At 40.0% G+C, this 22190-nt stretch overlaps 1 protein-coding gene across 5 annotated transcripts in view; it reads right to left on the minus strand.

The window, feature by feature from the left end:
- INPP4B (inositol polyphosphate-4-phosphatase, type II, 105kDa) overlaps nucleotides 1-22190 on the minus strand; it is a 458439-nt gene that overhangs the window by 266489 nt on the left and 169760 nt on the right. For all 5 annotated transcript variants that reach the window (XM_004685297.2, XM_012726889.1, XM_012726886.1 and 2 more), the window contains exons 4-5: nucleotides 17216-17427; nucleotides 15201-15245 (exon numbers count right to left, since the gene is read on the minus strand). In XM_004685297.2, coding sequence (XP_004685354.1) covers nucleotides 15201-15245; nucleotides 17216-17306 — 136 coding nt within the window. In that variant the 5' untranslated portion in view covers nucleotides 17307-17427. The remainder of the gene's footprint in view (nucleotides 1-15200; nucleotides 15246-17215; nucleotides 17428-22190) is intronic.

Consider the following 22190-nt stretch of genomic DNA (forward strand, 5'->3'; position numbering starts at 1 on the left):
AAATCTTAAAAAAAAAAAAAAAAAAAACCTTCTTAAAATCCCTTAGTGGATTATTTGTAAATTCTAGAAATCATAGGTATCACTAATTTATAATCTTCTGTTGGGGGAGGAAAGGGGTGGGACCAATGGATTATGGCGGAGGGTTGGGGTTTGGCTAGTAGCGTGACAACATGCATTTGTAAAGGTATGAGCCTACACCCCTAGACATATATAATGTAAACCAATGCTACTTCAGTAAACATAATTAAACATAAGCAAACTTAATTCACACATTTGTTCATTTCACCTCTGATTATTTTCAAAAAAAGAAGCCAAAAATAGCAGAATAGCAGATGCTCCAATTTTCTGTCTGCCTACAGAAGTGTGTAAATGATCATACAAATGGTCCACCCACCCTCTAAACATGAGTGAGGTGAGGAGGTCAGTGCTTCTTAAACTCAGAGGACAACATGCCCCATGAGGCAATGTCTTAACATGGGAGAGGACCCAAGGGGTCATGGAAAGAAACCCTCTACTCTGTGTCTTTCTTTCATCAGGAAAGAACAGTGTCATTTCTGCCAATTTCAAAATGAGTGTTAGAGCTACAACCCGACATAAACTGTGGGAGGTCTAACTGAAAGAAAGTATACCTCTTGTATCCTCTACAGCCTCTTCCTGGGGAAAAGGAAGAGAGAATTCCATGCCTGCTAAGGGGAAAAACAGCCAGGATACAGAGACAGGGCTCCTGACTAGAAAGCTGGCCTCATACAAACAGGGCTTTAGGGAACTGAGCCACTTTCCCAAGGCTGTGTGTGAGACTTGTCTAGAATACAGTGTTTTAAATTTGCTTGTCAAAGTCTTAATGTTCGGTCAGGTTTCTCAAAAATGTCACTTATAAATCCTCGCTCCTTGTAGTCCAGAAAATTAGATGCCACCAATCAACTGATAAGCCAATTTGGGTTATGCTGCCAGTCCTATAAATTACTGGGTCTCCATTATATGGTGTCACAGTTACCATTCTATCCCAGCGATTACATCCAGATTAAATCAATGTACATTCTGCATTAAAAGATATATGGAACACTTAAAAAGTCAAATAGGCCTCTATCTAATTACTTTGCCTGTATAATGTGCCGTCCTACTTTTAGTTTCTCTGCCTTTCTCTTTATTCTACTTTTCTCTCAGGAATTTTAAGACAGCAATGTCTGAAGTCTAGGATATCATTCTTGCAGTTCAAATGGCCTGCATGATTTCCAAATACAAAACTGCTTCCTACTGGCCCCCCACACATGGGGATCCATTGCACAAAATGGCGGCATTCACAATGTCCCTGCTCTGTACTAATTGCCACACGAGAATTCACAAATAGTTGGGAATACTCTATTCACTTCTGAATAATTTCTTAAGGTTACTTCTTTAAAAAATATGACTATCACACTGAGCTTATTAATGGCTGTTAATATTTGCCCCTCCTGTTCTCTGTAGAATCTTAGTATACAACTGAGTTCAGCATCACATTATATGCTCCATATTCATGATATCTGCTTTTCAGCTGAGAAAGCACATATTCTGTAATTTTTTTCTTATTTCTTAGTATTCCTCTGTGTTCACTGATATCTCAGATTTCCTCTCTAACATATGTCCCTCTCATCATTCTCATAGGTGAGGTCATAGAAGTCATAGTTTGTATATTTATAAGACTTGGTACTGTGGTGTCAAGAATACAACTCTCTTACACACCACTGCCTTTTCCTTCAATTAAGAAAACATTTTTAAGCCTTTATAGACCTAAAACAAAAAAAAAGTTCTACCATTTGCTGTTGTGTGGGAGATTTCAATTAATACGTACTTCTCTAAAGTGCATGTGAACTATGCAAAATAGTCAACATAGGCAATACCTGTTGGAGAAATTCAAATGTATAAAAATTGGAATTTTCTCTTTTTTTCTCTCTTGGTTTTATTTTATCTTTGAAGGCACTAAGTTCAAAGAGTTAATGCACCAAATTCAAAATCAGGATCTTATTTTTCAAGGCGAATAAGAATACCCACACATCTCGAAGCAACGGTATTAATTTTTGGTTTCAAGAAGATTGGAGGAGGAGAGAGAAGTAATTCACCATTTAAGATTAAAAGATAAGAAATCAATTCAAGGAACCAATGCACACACATACAAGTACTAAGTGCATACATAAACTATGCAGCTAACAAGATAACCTGCGGCTCCTTGGACGGACTGAAATAGCATTAGGTATTTTGTTCTCCCACTACAGCCATGTCTTACTAGCATCGCACAAGGCTAATGTTATTCTCCTTGGCGATAATACATGGAGCAAGCAGAAACGGGACAGGAATGGGAAGTACCAGTTGCTGTACACTAACCAGTTGCTAAGCAGAGCTGGGCTTAAACTTGGCGTGTGTTAGCTCACACCCAGAAAGATGCTGTGGATGTTTATTGCTGCCTGCTAGCTCCTTTCGTTCTGTAGCCATATTTTTTTCCTCATTGGCCAATTGAATTTGTAGATCATTGCACATGGCCCCAGGGCGAAGAAGAGTTCTTGTTTATTTTTACCAATAACTCAGTACTCAGAGTCTGAGTTAATTTTTTTCAATAACATCATTCTGCTCCGTCTGGTCCCATGCATGATTTAGCTTTGTACCAAGAATTGTAAAACTCTCAACATTCTGATAATAAAATACAAATAAAACTTGAGGGAAAGATGAGTCGCATGCCATAGGGAGAAAGCAGATGACAGAGTTATTGAGGAAGTTAGGTAATAATTTGCAAGAGGGAATTTAAAGAGTTTGTTATCCAGATATTGCTTTAGAATTGTTACTAAATTGAGATGTGAGCATGACTGGTCTGAAATTTCATCACCACTGACTCATTTATAAATTAAACTGATTTCCTTGATGTAAATGGCTAGATTCAGATTGCTGGGAAATAGGTCCTAACATAAAATTTATTATTTTTTCCCCATAATGGAACAATATTAAAAGATGTTACCATGTGTTATGTATATCTGTGTGTGTGTGTGTGTGTGTGTGTTTAAAAATGTAGGTCTTTCAAAGAAAAAAAATAATAATAAGATGAATTTTTTCTTTGGCTGGGAACATTAACACATGCTAGAGTAAACCTGTACTGGCTCTCAGCTTAAGTATCATTGAAGAATCTAGAGAGGGGAAACAAAAGGAGCGGCTGTCTGGAACAATGATGCTCTCTGGCAATGCTCTCTGATTGTCAGTGCTCAAAAGCAATGGAGAAGCCAGCTGTACGCAGACAGCATATCTGCATATGAAAAGAACAAATTTAGTTCAAATAACTGTTGTCAGTACCAGAAGACTCCCATTCTCTAGCTTGTCCCCTGCTCCCTCAGCTTCTGTCCCGCCAATCCTTAGAAAAGTCCATTTTGTCTTGATTTTGTATTTCCTAGGCAGGGAGAGCCAGCCTCCAGCAGCTGAATTAACAGTGAGTCTGTGCCTGTGTCTCTTGCAGTTCTGCTCTCCTGTGTTAACTGCTGTGAGCCCAGCTGACCTGGTCTCGACACTGCAGTCAGCTTGGCTTTTCCTGTGTGTGCTCCAGGCCCGCACTCCACTTCAGAAACAAGTGCTTGCAGCTTTCTGCTGCTTTTTTCAGCAGGCACATACATGCTGCTTCAGAAGAAGAAGAGTGTAGTCCAAGAAAGGAAGCAGGGCCTCTGAATACTAAATACACTGCGTGAATTCATGGGAAGCTTCCTGGAGTGTTAGAACGAGGGCCATGCAAGCAGGAGAAGAAACAGGAAGTTTCAGAACAAAGCAGACGGTGAGACATGACAAAAGTCATCTCATCAGCTCTCCCAGAACACGGGGTAGACTAGGTAAGATAAGGACGGAAGACACCTCTTTTGAACGTCCTCTCGGAAGCCTTCCTTCCTGGTGTAGGAGCTAGCCAAAAGCTCCGGGCATCGATTCCACATCTGGCTGGGTGCTATGGAGTCTCAGTACCCTCATCTGGAAAAAGGGACCATCATTACCGCTATTCTCCTTGGGCACTTGTGAAGATACAATTAAATGCATGAGGAAAACGATGCTAATAATTCCTAATAATGTCATAATAATGTACTTTCATTACTAACGTACTTCCATGGGGAAGAATGAGACAGGATTTGTTTTCCTCACCTTACATCTCTGCGGCAATATCTGAACTGGGACCTAAAAGCTACCAAAAGGGAAACAACAAACATGAAGACCTGAGTGTCTCTCCTGTTTGAGAAGCAGAACGAAGACCAAAGAGGTGGGTGCCAAGTGAGGTAGAAGTTTAGCAGAAGGTCAGTCAGCACCGCCTACTTGCCAAGACCCTTGCGGAAGGCAGTACGGCGTTTCCATTTGACTGTAAGCAAAATCACTGGTGAGTGTTAACTACAATAATAAAGAAACCACATGTATCATGTATGTGTTTGATGGCTCTTCTCTCAGGAAGGGGCAAAGCAGAGACAGGGCAGATGCTCACAGGCCCCAGAGGACTCTCCTAGGCCCAGGTGAGCACTACAATGCTGTACGTGATGGCAGCAGCTGGGGGAGGCGGCTCAATTCAGAATGTGTGGTCAAGAGAGAAGGGGCAGGGCTTGATGGCGGATTTGCTAAGAGGCTGGTATCAAGACCCAGGAAGAGCTACAGTTGAGGGTTTCTGCAGCTGACGGCAGGGCTGTATTTGTGGAGGTGACAACATTTGGCAACAAGAATCAAGAAGTCAGAAAGCAGAGGTTGGTGAGTGGATTACAGGAGTAGGGAGCATGAAGAAGTGAGGCCGAGAGTTACAAATGTAGGAAACAAAAAGGCCATAAACTTCATTTAAAGACACGGACCTTGGAATCCACTAGAATGAAAGGGAGTACAAGTTTGGGGTATGAGGGATAAAGTGACGTTGTAAATTGGAACAGGTTCTCATCCAGGAATACCTTTCATTGTTCCAGCTGGCTTTTACACCTTGACCCTGAAGACAACACTGAGAGCCATCTCTTGGTACCAGGTAAAGTGGAAATAATGTAGATGCCTAAGGGGGAAAGCATTCAGAAAGCACTGGGCTTTCCAGGACTAGATTCATGACCCTGAACAAGTCAGTGCTGTAAAGCGGAGGGAGTTCACCTCTACCACCCTTCAAGAGCCAGGCATGTGGGAAAAGGCTGTTCTGTAAATGGAAATGCAAAGGGCCATGTCTTTATTCCTGCCTTCCCCCCGGCAAGGTCTCCTCTCCCCAGAGCCTGGCTCCCTGGTGGCCTAGGATACATTGTGATGCCATCTGCACCCTGACAAGGCCGACTAACAATCGTCAGCCTCACCAGTAAATGAGTCAGGATCTCACTCTTGCATATCCTTGCTGGCTTTTGACGTTACACAGAGCAAGACCTGCCCCCTCGAACCAAGGCCCTCAGACCCACCTCCTGAAACAAGGCCCTCAGTCACTCCTATGCTCCACTACCCAGAAATGGCAAGTGACACTGCAAAGGTGACAATAGCAGTGACAGCCCTCCTCAATTATCAATGGAGAGAAGGGTAAAATAAGTAATTAACTAAATCTCACAGAGAAGTAAATTGGATGGGTTATATTGAACATGGATGACAAAAACAAAGAAAGTGGAAAGTTTACATGGAAAAAATGTTGTAACTTAGCAAATAATTTGCTAAACCTATGTGTAATAATGTGTGTAGGTCTGTTAAGAGGAAGGATGTCCTAAAGGAACTCTGCAGTCTTATGGACTCCACCCCCTACTCTAGCTTTCTGGACTCCACCCCCTACTTCAGTGATTGGAAAACTACAACTCCCAGCAGTACCAGGGAGAGAACTGCGAGGACCCAAGGGCAGAGCCAAGCAGGCATTCTGGGCCTTTGGGGATAAACAGGGAGCGGGTTTCCAACTGTCACTCTGGAGAGGTAACTGTTCTCTCTCTCTCTGGAGCAATGACTCTCAGACCCGGTGACTGGGGCTAGCAGCCTCTGTTTGGGACTAGCGCTCCAAGTTAGCTGCTGGTAAAGTATTCCAGCTACTTTGTATCCCTCTCTCTTTCCCTGGGTTGTTTTCTTTCCCTTTCCCCTTTTTGTAAATAAACCCACTACTCTTTCTCTGTGTGCCTGCAGAAAATTACATTTTGAGCATGTGGGTGAGGCCCCACAGACAGGCAGCCCAAGTCAACTCTGGGCTATCCTCTAACAGGTCTACAAAGATAAACCCAACCAAAGATCTCTACTTATTGAAAGCTCTTATGTTAAATATGGCAGAAAGAATGGGACAGAAGAATAGGTATCATTTGTTGCAACCGAAGTTAGATGATACAGGTTCAGCAAGAGGAAGTGGGAAACATGTGATCACCCATTTTCTTCACATTAACTGTCATGCACCCCAACCTCGTGCTAGAGCTGATCCCGCTGCCTATTAAGGGTCCAGTCCAGTTGTGACTCATTAAATCTTGAGGCGCCAGAAACACTACCCACAGGACAGACCTGCTAAGCTCTAACTGGCTCATTTTCTCTTCTTTCAATTAACTCTCTAATTATTTCGGCAGCACAAAAACATTATGCAGGTCTCCACTCCTGTACTTTTAATAATCAAGTGCAATGATTGTGGCCTTTAGAGTTAAAATCCAAGTTCCTCTCTTTCTAGTTTTATGCCCTTGGCAAGTGATTGAACTCATCCGTGAAATAAAAGAGCGAGAAGCACCCTAGCAAGGCCACTGTAGAACAGGGCAACACTATGCGAAGTTACGGTCAGATCCTTGACAGGAAGAGCTTGATGATTACAATACATACCAGGCAGTGCCGGGATGCCCTGCTCATGGAACTATTGGCCTTGAGTGTGATCAGATGCATTCCCCAAGGTTATATCTAAAATAACGAGGGCTCAGCAGTCATGGAAGACATCAGGTACCAACTTAAGTGCGTTATTTATGTTAACTCATTGATGCTCACAAGAAACCTCCAAGGTGATGGCTGATACCCTTCCCAAGATGCAGGGAATTGGCAGAGATTCCGAAACACTGCGAAGTGCTTTCTGAGGCCTGTGGCTAAGAAAGGATTCAAATGCTGGCAGCTGGCCTCCCTCTTCCATCTCTGTATTGGCGCCTTCTCCTGTCTTCCCACTCAGATTGCAGGCTGACATCTGAGCCCGAAATGCAAATCCATTTCTTTTTGTTGCTTATTACTTTTGTTGCTGTATTGCTGCTAAAAGGTTGTTCTGAAAAATGTCCTTTCAAAAGTATCACTGGTTACCTGATTCTGTCAACACCAAGACAGATCAAGAAATATACTGGAACAATCTCCAGCATGCAGACTTTCCAGGTAGGCCAACACAGCAGGCCCCAGGGTCCGACGTGTCCAGCTTGGCTTGAGCTCCTCTGGGTTTCTGCTAGCACCGTGTCCAAGCCAGTGAGACACATTTCTCCCTCACACCTAACAATTTGTTAGCCACAGAAGAATGTTTAAAGGCTTGCATTCATTTACAGTTTTAAAACAAGTTCCTAATATATGTGCAACAACTGGGAAATATTGCAAAGGGATTTCTAGAGCCTTAATTTATTTGGAGTGGAATTAAAATGAATAAAGAAGGACATGCAGATGAGCATGAAACATATCACCTCAGAAAATGAGCTCTAGGATTTTATGCTTCCTGTTCTTTTGCTACTTTTCCTGAACTGTCTTTTTTGTTCCTTCTAACCCAAGTGAAATCTTGTTCATCCTTCCAGACCAGAGCCCAAGGCACTCCCCCCGAGAGTCTGGTTTTGATGCCACAATTATATTCAATCACGACCTGCATAGAACTCCCATATTTCTTGGTTATGTCTTTATTTTGTCCTTTTTACAATCTGCCTGCCATTTAGTTGCCTCCATCACCTTCTGGAAACTCTTGGGAAGCAGGAATCTATCAGGAGGGAATACAGCCTGATGGCTAAAAGGAGCAGCTTCACCCTCAGGCAAAACTGAACCTGAATCCTGACTTTGCCACTCAACCGCCTTAAGATCTTTGGAAAGTTGGCCTTTGCAGAGCTTAGATTCCTCACTCTCATGTGAAGAGACTCTGGGAGCGGAACACATGCGCTGTGCTCAGACTCCAAGGCTCAGTCTCATGCTTTTACACTCATGCTTTTGTCTGCTCGTGTCTAAGTGTCCTTTCCACTGAAGCAAGAATGACCAAAGCCCAACGGTCTCACAATAAAATGATGAGAGTGGAAGTGATACATTTGTGTGAATTGCTTAGAATAATGCCTGGTATATATAAGTAAGCACTCCATAGAGGCTGGTGATTTTTAATAATAATATTCAATAGCACTGTGATTAGGAAATCAAATGGCCCTATCTATAAAGAGCTAAGCACAAATGATGCTTAGAAAACAGTGGCTATTGCTGTGAGCTCAGTGCTTTGCAAGAGGCCTTGACTTTAGAAGGTGCCCAGAACTGGTTGTTCAAGGGGAAGTGATGTCTTACTGGGGGAGTACCACGTGCCCATCAGTATAGAGTGGGCCACACAGGCTGCTCTAATTCTTAGCAGTCGCATCTTTCATTACTTGAAGATTATCCTGTAGTCTATATGAAGAAGTAATATGTTTATCAATAGATTAAATACAGAAATACACCTCTGTGCTTGGTATTCCCTTTGTTCGGTCTAGGGTAAAAACATGAAAGAAGAGCACTAAACCATTCCACTCTCCCCCCAGAGCTTTAAAAAAGTCAGAGCTTTATAATCATTTATAGAACACAGAGCAGCAAGAGAGCAGAAGCTGAACCCAGAAGAGAATTACTAAGTTTGGCCTCATAAGATACTTTTTTTCTCTTTTAGAGAAACATATAAAGCAATGCCTGATTTATGGCAATTCATAAAATATGAATGGACCTGACATGCAGGTTAATGAAGGCCTTAGCAAGCTATAAAATTTGTGTCTGCAAGGAGATGAGACTTTCCTTGTGCAACTTGTCAATCTAGGAAAAAATTTACACACATCTTCAAATTCTAAATGCAGAAGACTGATCCTATGCTTTACATGATTGTCTTTTAACTGGGCTACTAGCAATGAAATGGGTCTCACCATAAACTCAAAAATAACTACTCTTAATCTAATCCACCATCTGCCAGAAGAACAAGTATTTAGAACCAGCACTTCCCAAGATAGAGGAGGAGACGCCCCTTATTTAAAGCCACTGCCCTACTGGAAGCAACCCACCTAGGGACACCTTGTCATTGTACCACGGCATAATGTGTCACATAATGTGTCGGTAAGATGGCCTGAGCCGCTAAACTGAGGACACACCTGTCGCTTCCTGAGTACCAGCAAGGAGGCTGCAGAGCTCGCTCTCTTTTTGTCTTCCATTTCCACAGAGGAACACAGATTCTTCAAGTGGTAAACTTCTCTTTGTCTAGTCAGTCGCATCATGTACGATAGAGCTGACACAGCATGCAGAGTGAATGCGAAGTTAATTTCCTATAAAGCACGTTGAGTTACTGATTTTCCTATACACACCACTATTCCAAAGGACCAGGAAGAAGACGAATCAAGAATCCTATTTGAGAACACAGTTTTCATTTTCCCCTCTAGAAAGACGATGACTAGCTGTTTTATATGTAGCTTGGCGCAATAATAAATGAGCACTTACGTCGTAGTGACTTTATTTTGTTCCTAAAGCCGGGCGTCTGCGCGCGCTATTCTTCCGGTCTGGAACATGACTCTTCCCCTCCTCCACCCCTTCCCATCCTGTTTCTGTCCTTCAAAAGCTGGCTGTCGTTAGTCTCCGCAGGGAAGTCTTCCTTGACAACTTCCCACACTAACGTGAACCTGCATGACCTCTTAGGTTCGTAGATAGCCTAAGAAATTGCTTCTCTTAGTTCAGGCCTCTTAGACTTCTAGCTGGATTATGAGCTAATTAGTTGAAGGCAACAGGATTTAACTTCTTCTGGTCTGCCCCTTTTCTTATTTAACTTATTCAGGTTACTTATTAAAAAAAATAATAATGATGGTGACATTTATATGGGTACTGGTGGAGATTTGGAAAAATATAACAAATGAAAAAAAATTTCTACCAGGTTGTGCTAACAATGATTAAAGACACTAAAACATAATCTTTCTCTTTTGTCTATATAGACACAGAGAGTTAAATAAGGATCATATTGCACACATAGTGTGTAATCCTGTTTTGAGAGCTTTTATGTTCCCTTGCTTGATGAAATATCCTTTGGGCAGATGGTCCTAATGGTGACATAGTATTCTATCTTAATATGTTTCACTGCAACAATTCAACAGCACATGCTGACTGACTTGAGCTAGGATGCCCTGTACTTTTCTTCATTCATGCTGAGATTAAGGTATTAGGACAAAAGTCAAAAACTTAAAAGCAAAGCAGATCTAAAGAAGGCTATCTAAAGTTACATGACTATGTCACAGAGATAATTGTGATGTGCAGCTACATCCGCTATCATTGCCTTTCACCTTTTACCATAATACTATAAAATTAGAGCTGCTAATATAAATGTATTGACTTTAAAAGAAATTGAAAAAGTAAGGCCCTGTTAAGTAGTTTCAGCCTCAGATTAGTCTTTTTTAAATTTTTAAAAATACATTTATTGTATCATCCTTCACTTTTGCACAATGTATGGTTTCCCCACCAATTTCCCACCACCAAGTCCTCTTCTCTGCACTGAAAAACCTAAAATGAGGAGTGTTAAAATGGAAGTTTTGAAAAGGGAGGCTTTGAATCCCATCTCTTGCTCTACCCCCTCTGCTCTGGCTCATAGAGGCTCAAAGGTGCAGCAGCCCCAGGCCTGATCCTGCTAGCCAGACAGCCGGGAGGGGCGAGCAAGAGGAAACTGCAAGTGGCCAGGGCGCAGCACCTCACCGCTCAGTCTCTTCCAGTCGCAGTTCTCCCACTCAAACTTAGCAAGCTCCTGACGTCCTGTCCCGTCCCTCCCTTGCACTATCATTTTCCCTATGGCACTTTAAGATTCCAGAACCCAGCAGCATTTAACTTGGTTTCATGCCTGGTCAAAACAGTAACCTGACTTACACCCTTGAGCTTCCGGAGTCCCTGACTGGAACCCTCTTACCTGCTACAGAAACCTCTACGACAGCCTCCCCTCTGCTCTGGGTTCAGTATGGACTTTCTACAACACCACCCACACTTTCATAAGTCCTCTGGCCACTCAGAGGCCTTCTCTGATCTCCACTTGTAAAACAGTCTCCCTGCCCCAGATAAACAGCTTTGTCACCAGCCATTCTGTGTCATTTTCCAGTTTGCCTCCACAGAACGTAACACTTCCCGAAACATTTTATTTGGAAGTTTTCTGTGCTCCCAATGTAATTTGGACGGATAAATTCCTTGGGGATTTCGCTCCAGCATCCATGTCCTCTATCGCTATGACCCCGAGGCTACTGACACAATACAAAGTGAGTCTTTCAGTGTAGCCTCCTGTATGTTCACAAGGCTTCAGTTAGGTATCAGCTGTCAAGTCACGAGTTGCTTCAAGAGTAAGAATTTAAGTTATCAAATAAAAACTACAGGGCCATATGCGTGCAGGCACACACACACACACACCATTTTCTCCTATGTACTTCTATGCTTTAGTGCTTTCTTTTATATATATTTTATTAAATCTATCTAACTATATTTTTTACATCATTCCTGATTTTGTACATTTTTTCATCTCAGGTGTAATCCCCATGAACTTCCCACTGCCAACTCACATGCTTTAATTTAGTGCTTTCTATTTTCTATGAATACAAAATATGACTTTAAGGTGTCAAATAAAACCATAGTACATGCACGCACACACACACACCATTTTCTCCTAGGTATTTTCTATGCTTTAGCAAATTTATTGATAATGCATTTGGTGTCCATATCATCATGTGAAGACATACAAGAATATGAAAAACATTCTTATTCTGTTGACTCTGGAGGTATACAATGCTATACAAAATCATAATCAGGGGAACAGACTAAAGGAAATAGTTCAATAAAACTTCTCTATGGACTATTTCAAAGTTCATCAATGTGTTCTTTGTCACATTCTTTCTCTACATTTTCCACAATGGTTTCAGGAAAGGAAGGTACACAGATTTTAAGAAATTATCCTTCTTAAATGCCAGCTTTGTAAAATGAAAACAGTGATATTAAGCTATAAGCAAAATCTGGGTTCTCTTGGGTTTTTAATTATTTCTCTTTTTATGGAAACAAAAACGTGCAAATGAAACAGTGAACAAAAACCTGCAGAGTTGAAGTAGTGAGGGGGTTGCACACTTTTGAAGTGGTCTGCCAGCAGGTGAACGTGAGATGCCCATTGTTTTTGGTACATGTGCATCTTGTGCTATCAAGACAGTTTTAGTCTATTAACTTGTTCAACTGACTGAGAATTCCCTACCTCATTTACTTGAATAAAGATGGAGCAGAACAACTTTGGAAAGATATAATGACTACAGTGGCCTACAGACAAGACAGAAACAAATCCTTGATGGAAAATAATTTACACAAAGTGACACCTCACCAAACATGTCTGACAGTCTTCCCAATTTGAAACTCAGTCACTGAATACCTCAATCCATTTGAATACTTTGTTAAATAATTGAGAATCAAATGCAAAAAAAAAAAATTGTTGAAAAATTAAGTGGCAAAAAGCCCCTTATATTTTTTATTCTTAAACCATGATGAAATGTTAAAGAAACTATTATTCTTACATTATTAATTATAAATGAAGTCAAATATACAAAAGGTAAAGTCTTGAAGAATTTGTGAGATTAATAGAAATCAGGAGAATATAAATGTCATAAAACTACAAAGGCTTAGCTGTCCTATCCTGAGTCTCTTAAAAAACAGTCTTCAAGAAACAGTGCAACTGAGGCTCTTAAAGTGCTACGAGGCATAACGGACCATTTGGAAATATATCTTCCACGATCAACAGCACGATTCCCTGAAGACTCTAAATCACCTTCTTCTGTTTACTTGTCAGGCATTTCTTGCCATTTGGTAGTAGAAAATTATCTGTTGCTCAAATGCTAGTGTATTTTTTGAACAAATATGAAAAAAGAAAATTGAAGTTTTCTTTTTTAATGGGAGGGATATTATTATGATTAATATCTTGCATATGCTCATCTCTTAGATCTATCATTTAAAGCCAGAAAAGTAAGTGCCAATAGTGTTGCTATGGGCTTTGACATGGGCATCCAAAGGAGAGACAATTTTTTTGAACAGGAGAGACAATTTTAATGAAAATGGAAGGCAGATATTTGGCCAGGTGTGCTCTCTCTGATAGTTGGCCGAGCCAGTACCCAAATGACTGCCCATGAACTCAGAAGCTACCTGTGTTGCTTAGTAGCCTCTACCCAATCAGCCTCCATCATATTCCCCTGTTCATCAGGAGGTTAATTCGGAAGGTTTTCTCTGTGTTTGACATAAGCTAAACTGTTCTAACAAGACTTCACTTTTCTGAAGTTCTGTCAAAAGTTAAAACATTAGTTTCTTCTTTAAAAACAAAATATTGATAAAGACTCACATTGCAGGACTTACAGTTAGTCAAGGAGTCAGGAGTTATAGTCAGTTAGTCAAGGGGTGCCTAAGCCTCTTTGGCTCCTCAACATTCTTTGGGGAACGGGTTCTTTCTATGTCTGATGCCATCTGAGACCTCTTTAAAAAGAATAAGTATCACTTTATTGGTGTTACCACATATGTTTCTTGAGTTTTCACATTCTTGTTTATTTTTGAATACCTTGGCAAATTAAGAAAAAAAATGCATTTCTTAAAAGCTACATTTGGGGAAAAAATTAAATGCTGCAAAACTACATTATGCCAAGGTCTGAAACTCTGACAATGCTAAGTGCTGGTAAGGAAGCAGGTGGAAATGGTACAATCACTTTGGAAGGCAATTTGGTAATTTATACCAGTACTAAATATACTTTTACCATATGATTCAGTATCAAGCTCCTTAGTATTTATCCAAAGGTGCTGAAAACCTATGTCACACAAAACCTTGCATGCATATGCTTATAGCAGCTTTCAACATAACTGCCAAAACTTGGAAGAAAGTGAAATGTCCTTCAATTGGTGAATGAATAAATAAATTGTGGAATAAGCCATGAAAAGACATGAAAGAATCTTTTAACTGTATATTACTGAAAGAAGGAAACTTTACTGTATGACTCTGACTATCTGCCACTCTGCAAAAAGCAAAACTGGCAAAGGAAGAAAAGCCCAGTGGCTGCTGGGAGTCAGGAGAGAAAGGGATGACTAGGTTGTGTATTGGAGGCTTTGGGGCTGTAGAAATAGTTTGAAAATATGTGGAAATGATGGACACATGAATTTAAAGATTTTTTCATACCTACAGAATGTACCGTATCAAGAGTGACCCTAATGAAAACTATGGGCTTTCAGTGATAACAGTCCATGTGGGTTCATCTGCTATAATGCACTGATGTATTTGGCATGAGGTCCCCAAAATGGGACAGGGATGCATCTGTGGGGGACAGAAGCTAGGTGGAAGACCACTGTACCTTCTGACCCACTGTGTTGTGAACTTAAAACTACTCTAAAAATAAATTCTATTGAGAAAACATAAAATTTCTATATAATCAAGTACCCCACTATACATATGATCCAGAATGTATACTCTTTAAACACCATTGTGCAGCTAAGTCCCTACCGGTGCTCTGCCTTCGCATCTGATTCAGACACAAAGCAGATCCCATTCATGAGATAAGTAGTGCACATAAGAGAAGGCACATTTTCAATCCCCCTTTGGACAAATTTACAGCAAAATTCCATTCTGACCACGGAACCAAGATAGGAGAGCAAGGGGGTATTTGTGAGTGTGTGAAATAGAAGGGAGCACATTCCTGTAGATGCCATCAAGGACCAAAAAGGAAAACTCCACATGAGGCCAGTCTCCAGCCCGAGGAGTAGATAATGAGACAGGGATTTGATCAGCAACAGAACCTGATCACCGTATAAGACTGTAGTCAAGAGGCACAGCTCTACCCCTGGGCCTGTGTCCTTGTAGTCAAGAGGCACAGCTCTACCCCTGGGCCTGTGAATGAACCTGTTCGGAGGCTGGGAGTCTATACTTCTAGACTGAGGGAAGTGACGCTTATTTTAAAGGATGAGTTTTTTAGAGCAATGTTTATGAAAGTTTGCAAATGATATGTATTCACACACTCATATATACACACGAATTATTATTATGTCCATCAATATAAATAAGGTGAATGGGCCCTTACCAAGGATAAATTCCAACTGTGGTTCATTCGGTGTTTTCTGAAGACCTATGAATAAATAATAAAACTTAGATTAAAAATATTTAGTTCATTAAAAAAACAGGTAAGTGTATATTACTGTTTCACCCTACCCAGATGTCTTATTTGACAGAATGAATAAATTCAGTTAATCAGACTTATATCCTTTCAGTTCTCAGGATGAGATCTATTTGTAGCAGGAATAGACATGATTAAAGGTTTGACTGGTATATTTCACTTCATGGCAGAAAGAATTAAAAAATACTATTTTTGTAAAGCGGTGACAAATATTTTTCAACTATGTATGTTTCTTTTAGACACAAGTAGACAACGGTGAGTTCTTCAGAAAGGATGACCTCACCAAAGTACTCTTACAGGCACGTTTTCAGACTTTAGCCTGCCTTAAATAACCGGTAATGCATGAAGAAGATACGCCTGCCTAGGACATGGACAGTATGGAGACGGGCCTCTGCCAACTTGACAGCCCAGCTCAACATTCTGACGATGTTTCTACTCCTTTCATAGCAATTTAAAAACTATCCAACAACCGAGTTCAATAATTTAAGATGAAGCCGGGAAGGTGAGAACAAAGGCGAGAAATAGACGTCTGGATTGGAAGGCGAAGCCTGAACTGTAGCACTCGGTAATGTGCTTGCTAAACTTTCAACACCACACAGTGCAGGCGCGCCTCGATGAGAGAGGAATGTGGGCTGGGGGGCTACTGGCCACAGCTCAGGGGTGGCCAAAGAAGCAAAACAAAAATGATGGGGAGGGGACAGGGCGGAGTAAGCCAGTTGTGATAGAGGCAATATTGTGGAAATCCTTCCTTTGTTTCAGCAGAGGCATTTACATTTACTAGTTTTCAATCACTAGTATATTGTTAAAACCAGCTCTTTGTATAACAGTCATCCATTTTATTTACAGGATTATCATATTTTTGCACAGTAACCATTTTCTCGCCTGCTGACATTTAGCAATGCTGTGGTTAACAATTTTAGATTTTCTACGAGAGATTAGAGTATCAATTATTAGGTGGGTCTTCAGAATTTCAAACAGTCTGAATTTTTTAAAAGGTTGTAACAATTAATTTTGCTGTAAACTCTGACAACCACCTTTCTCAAAAGATGCATGTAACCAACACAATTTTCTGAAGATTATTTTTATAATGTAAATTAAATGAGAGGTTAGGCCTTTGTTTGCCAGTGTTAAGTGACTGGGCAGCGTTCCTATGCAAAGAAAAGACACAATTCATGCTAAACAGCTAAACCCAAGAATTAGATAAATACACATTTCTTCCAGTTTTTATGTTCAGATGTAAGCCTTGGACAAATCTCCAAGCTTGCTCTTTGAAGCAAACACCTAAGGATTTAGGTTTTTGTCCCAATGTTCCCCACTTGATTATCTTTATTTGGTCTATGTTCCAAAAAATAATTCCATTCAAAATGAAGGTACATTATTGTTGATATTGTTCAGTACACATCCAAGAACTCTGCTGTTCCCCTCCAGTATTTAAACATTCCATGGACTATCATTGTTCTCACCCAAAGTAATAAGATGAGATCTCACAGACTCACAATACCAAGATAAATTACATAAGGAAAAATTAGTTGACTCCATGCCATTTGTTAAGAAACAAGATTCGGCGTTCCCTGGTGGCACAGCCGGTTAAAACACAGCACTAAGCGGGTAAAGCCACTTTCGCATGAGTTCAATCCCTGCCTGACCTGGAGGTGACCCACATGGTAGCAGACCTCTCCTGACACGCCCACTGTTCCCCTCAGCAGTGTACTTCCTCAATCAGCCTGTTCTGCTCCCCACTCTGTCTCTGGTGAAGCCTCTCACTGTCCCTGCACCTCTGACCGTACCCCAGTTCTGTATGCATAAATAAATAAATCTTTAAAAAAAAAAGAAAGGAAAAAAAAAAGTTTCTGTGAATATACACGCACATATGTTCAGCCAAGCCAATCTACACTTTCAGAGTTACAGAGTCACAAACTTACTTGTGAACTGAAAATCCACAGTAGCGTTTGCTTGGGGTGTGGGAAGAAAGTGCTGGCCTTCTTCTGATGTTCCTTCCTCATTGATTTCCATGATCAGCCTTATCCGTTGTTTAATCTTCCAAGTTTTCGTGCCCAAATGTCACTGCCAGTGATTCCGGGCTTAATGTAGATGTATCTTCACGCTAAAGGACCTGATAGCCCACGATGAAATTCTGTATTTTGGAAACAACAGAAAGTATCTCAGCTACAGTATCTCTGGAGTTGCGTGTAAAGCTAAGAATTAAAGACAGGGAGAGAACACAACTACTTTCTCATGAACTTCCCAACGTTTTCCCACTTTTTCTTTTGGGACTAAGCTGCCCAGATCATGTGCCATAAACTTTCAGTTAAGTGGGCATTGTTTGTGTGATAATAACAAGGCTACACGAAGGACTTCTAAATCCTGAAAGGTACTTTCTCTTCTTATATTCTTTAAAATAGTCTATCACCATAAGGACGATCAACTTAATATATACCTAATATCATCAGACAGCATCTTGTCAGGCATTAGTGTGGCTTACTAAGATGGAAATTACAACCATCCCTTCCATTAGGACTGCTCATCTCTCCATCCACCCTAGCTAAAACATTATTCATGAGCATATAAAAATAATTTGGCATGACGCTTCTTCTAAAACGAGACAACAGGTTGTAGTGAATTTCCACTTCATCATTATTATCCAGTTTCTTGCTGTTCTGCCTGAAAAAGTCTTAATTGTTTAATGATGAGGGTTTATGTTGAAAAGAATGAATAATAATAATTTTAAAAAGTTAGAGTTCAAGGGGAAATGAAAGTAACAGCAAAATGTTGCTAATTAATATGGAGAAAGAAGACCTTTCCAAGAAATTCATGCCCTCTTATACAGACAGCCACAAATTGTTTCAATTCATTTTGATATTTTGCATAGTAAACATGACCAAGAATGAACTGGGGAGGGGGAGAATCAATGTTTCTTTAAATTGTTAATTGCTGAATTAAAATGTATAAAAATCTTTAAATGTCCATCCAATGTTGTTTAATGAGACATCAGCAATGGAGTTTGGTTTGGAATACTGATTTGATCTCCAACCTCACAAATCAATAGCCTAACTCTTTGTTGCTCTTAACAAAGCAGCTTCATTTACAATTCAGCTCTAATTCTGAAAGATCATCTGGCAAATATAATTTGCATCTTGAATTTTTAGAAAATACCACAATAAAGGTGTTGATAAGTTCACACTGGCATCTAAAGGTAACATTGGAATACTTTTTAGGACAAAAGAGTCATTACACCATCAACTAGCTCAAATCCTTCTACATGAAACAGTATTTTAAGTAAAGATAATATTTTCTAATTTTCTTTTTGACTATTTAAATTTAGAAGTCTTTTCTTAGAAGGAAGATCTCATATTCATTGTATCATATCCTCTCATAAGTGGGGAAGTACCTGCTGAAATTGCAACATATGTGTGAGTTGGGTATAAGAACTTTGTTAATTTCATTAAATTAAATGATCAAAGACTTAATCCCTGCTCCTGATCACTTATCTTAAAAACTGAAAGGGACCTACCTAAGGTAATAGATGAAAGTCACAGAAATTACAACTCTGCATACTAATAGTTATTAATAAAGTAAATACAAATTTACATTTGTATGTTTGTTTGTATAACTTGGGGGTAAGTGAAGAAGGTTACAGGAAAGTCCTACAATGATTTGCTAAATATGGTCCCTTTTTAGACATTCTACCCATTCAAAAGTAGTTTACTAACTGGGAAATAACTTTACTTCTAGAAATAATGGATTCAAATATTAAATAACAAGGATTATATGAAAAGCTCTAACAATGTTATTTGTTTTCATTCCGCCTTTCTTGGATTTGAGGAAATTTCAGATCTGATATGTATTAGCAATGCTTATCTCTTCAAAGGAATCAGATATATTACAACATTTTGGAAAACCTCTGTGTTTCTAGCTGTTAAATACAACATTTACTTAACTTTAAGGTTAAACATAATAATTTCTTTTCTATGTCTACTTGGAAATTTTTTGGTTTGGACATTACAAACAAGATAGAACGTGGTATTTTACACACCACAAAAAAATTTTAAATAGATAGCTAGGGTGACTAAACTTACTATTAAGAATGGAAAGAAGTCACACTAAACATCTTTTAAACAGGGGAGTAACATGATCATGCTTGATTTTTCAACAGTTAATTGGGTGTCAAAGAAGAAACTGTAACAATAGTGGCAACTAATTAAGGAAGCTAAGCTGGTTGAGGATTGTATTAATATTCTAGGAATGGAAAATAACAAAGGGGATATAAACTGAATTAGAAGCAAATGATTAAAGAAGAGAATCTGGATTCATATATATATATATATGAGAATCTGGATATGTGTGTGTGTGTGTATAGTAGAATTACCCAGCTTTGGTAATGGAATTATATGAAATATTTGTGTTAAGATAATGAAAAACAGTAATTTCAGGTGAAATCAATCCAGTGGATTGTGGATAATGAAAGGACCTAGAGAATAAAGAAGGGATTTTAGTCAAGAATAATGAGTTTTGATTTAACCATACTACTCCTGTGGTGCCTTAAGATATCACATGGATCTAGATCTCTAAAGAAACAGTGAGGGGAGAAATTATTCTTCTAAATCACTGGCCAATATCTGAAATCAAAGGAATGCAGGCAGTCATTGAAAGCAAGAACTTTTAGTGGGAAGAATAGATGACTGGAAATGCAACCTTAAGGTTAGCTGGGTAAGATACCAGCAGAGAGCAACAGCTGAGGAAACAATGCCACCCCTCCATTTAACTGGTATTTTTCCATGCAGCAAGATGATTGAGTCACAAAATGACTTTCCTCTTCATGAATGGAACACTTGAGCATATTTAAATGCTGAAAATGACACTAGTAGAACAAAAGAAGGATTGAAGATGAAGGAGAAATGGAGATGAATGATGGGCAAGGAGACATCTAGATGATACAATCCACTGTAATGAGAAAGGAGGGGGTACGAATAGAAAATGAGACTCCCCAATGGCTTCATTTATTTTTTCACTGAAAAAAAGGGCACATTTATGAACTATCACTAAGGAAAGATTTCTCAACCTGACTTCAAAAGCATAGTCTATAAAGGAAAAGATTAATAAATTTGACTACATTAAAATGAAAGACTTCTGTGAGCAAAAGATATCATAAAAAGGGAAATAACAAATTGCAAACTGGGAAGATGTGTTTGTAGCATAGAAATTTCCAACTTCTGTTTAGGGTGTACAAAGATGTAAAGACTATTCCTCCCACCATAACCTCAAGAAAAAGCTGAATAATATATAAAATCTTAGCTTTTCCTTAACTAATCAGAGAGCTGAGGTCTCAGAGCAACCAACTAGCCTGAAATCTATAGGCAGATGCCTGTGAAGATCAGAGCTTTCTTCCATGGGAAGAAGAGATGTCGGGCCCCAGAGAAGCTGATAGTAAGAATTCAGCTAAAACATCTAAAGACCAGCTAAAGTTCAAGGGTGGGCTAGCCTGTGAATACCGAGATACTACTGAAAACCACACATGCACAAGCAGTCTGGACTTACTAACAGACTTTACTTCTCTTCACCAGACACTGAGAGAAAGACAAAGAGCAGAACAGGAAGTGGAAGATGTAGCCCCTGAGGATGAGACCTGTGGGAAGAGAGCAGCAGTCACTGCAGGAAAAGCATAATTTTCACCCAGATCCCCCTCCCTCCCTCTATAACCAAAGACGACTGTTCATCAGAGGACATCAGTGAAGCTTCATTGCAACTACATGCTGGAAGCAAGAGAGGGGCAGGAAACTTTCCTGGGACCAGGTCACTGAAGACCCTCTGATGTTGCAATAAGAGGGGCAAGATCACTGAGAAACCCTCTTCCCAGGACTCAAGGACACCCACCCCGGTGATATGGAATGTTTGACCAGCAGGCCAGCAGATAACCAAGAACAAGGAAGAGCCTATGTTGATGGAGGGAGCACTGAATCATAAGCAGTGAGCCTCTGAGGAAAAGCTTGAAGTGGAGAGCGGAAAGCAAAGTTTTCAACCATTCCCATTCCCACCCTCAGCATCAGTCATGCTGGTGGACTCTGACCAGTGACACACTGAGGATGGCTAGAGCTATAACAATCCCTAGTCCAGCTCCATTGCTAATGAGTTACTCAGTTCTTCCAACAAACAAGTTAAAGGCCACACAAAAAAGGAACATGCCTACTTCCAGGTCTACCATCCTACACACACACACAAGGAGGACAGAGGTAGCAATGATGAAGAGGAAGAAAAGGAAAGAAGGAGTGAGGGGTAGGGGGTTAAGAGGAGGAGGTAGAGAACCATAATCAAGAAAAAAGGCATAAAAGTAAAAGAATCAGCTATGACCTAAATGTTGGAACTCTCAGAAAGAGAACAGGCCAAAGACTCTAATGAAAAGGTTACAACTTACATGACCAGATGGAAATTGTTAGCAGAGATACAGAAATGATCAGAAAGAATCCAGTGAAAATGCTAGGAATGGGAAACAGTAACAAGGACAGGCTCTTCAGGTGATGTGACACATTCAAGGAAATCATCAGTGAACTTGAAGAGAGGCCAACAGAAAACCCCCAAACTGAAACACAAAGAAAAAAGTGAAAATCCATGAGAGTATTTAAAAGATAGCATTCACTTCGATTCAAACAAATCATGTTTTTTTTTATTTTCTTAGAAAGAGGGGAAGATAAATAAATAATACACAATAAATACTTGAAGAGATAATGGCTGAGGAGTTCCCAGAAACATTCAAAGACCTCAAAACATCTACCGAAAAAGCACAAAGCCCTGGTGGCGCAGCGGGTTAAAGCACAGCACTAAGAAGCTTAAGCCACTTCCCCATGAGTTTGATCCCCGCCTGCCCCAAGGAGATCCACATGGCGCGGCAGACCTCTTCTGACC

Source organism: Condylura cristata, unplaced genomic scaffold (assembly GCF_000260355.1).
Source record: "Condylura cristata isolate star-nosed mole 26May11 unplaced genomic scaffold, ConCri1.0 scaffold00018, whole genome shotgun sequence".
NCBI lineage: Eukaryota > Metazoa > Chordata > Mammalia > Eulipotyphla > Talpidae > Condylura > Condylura cristata.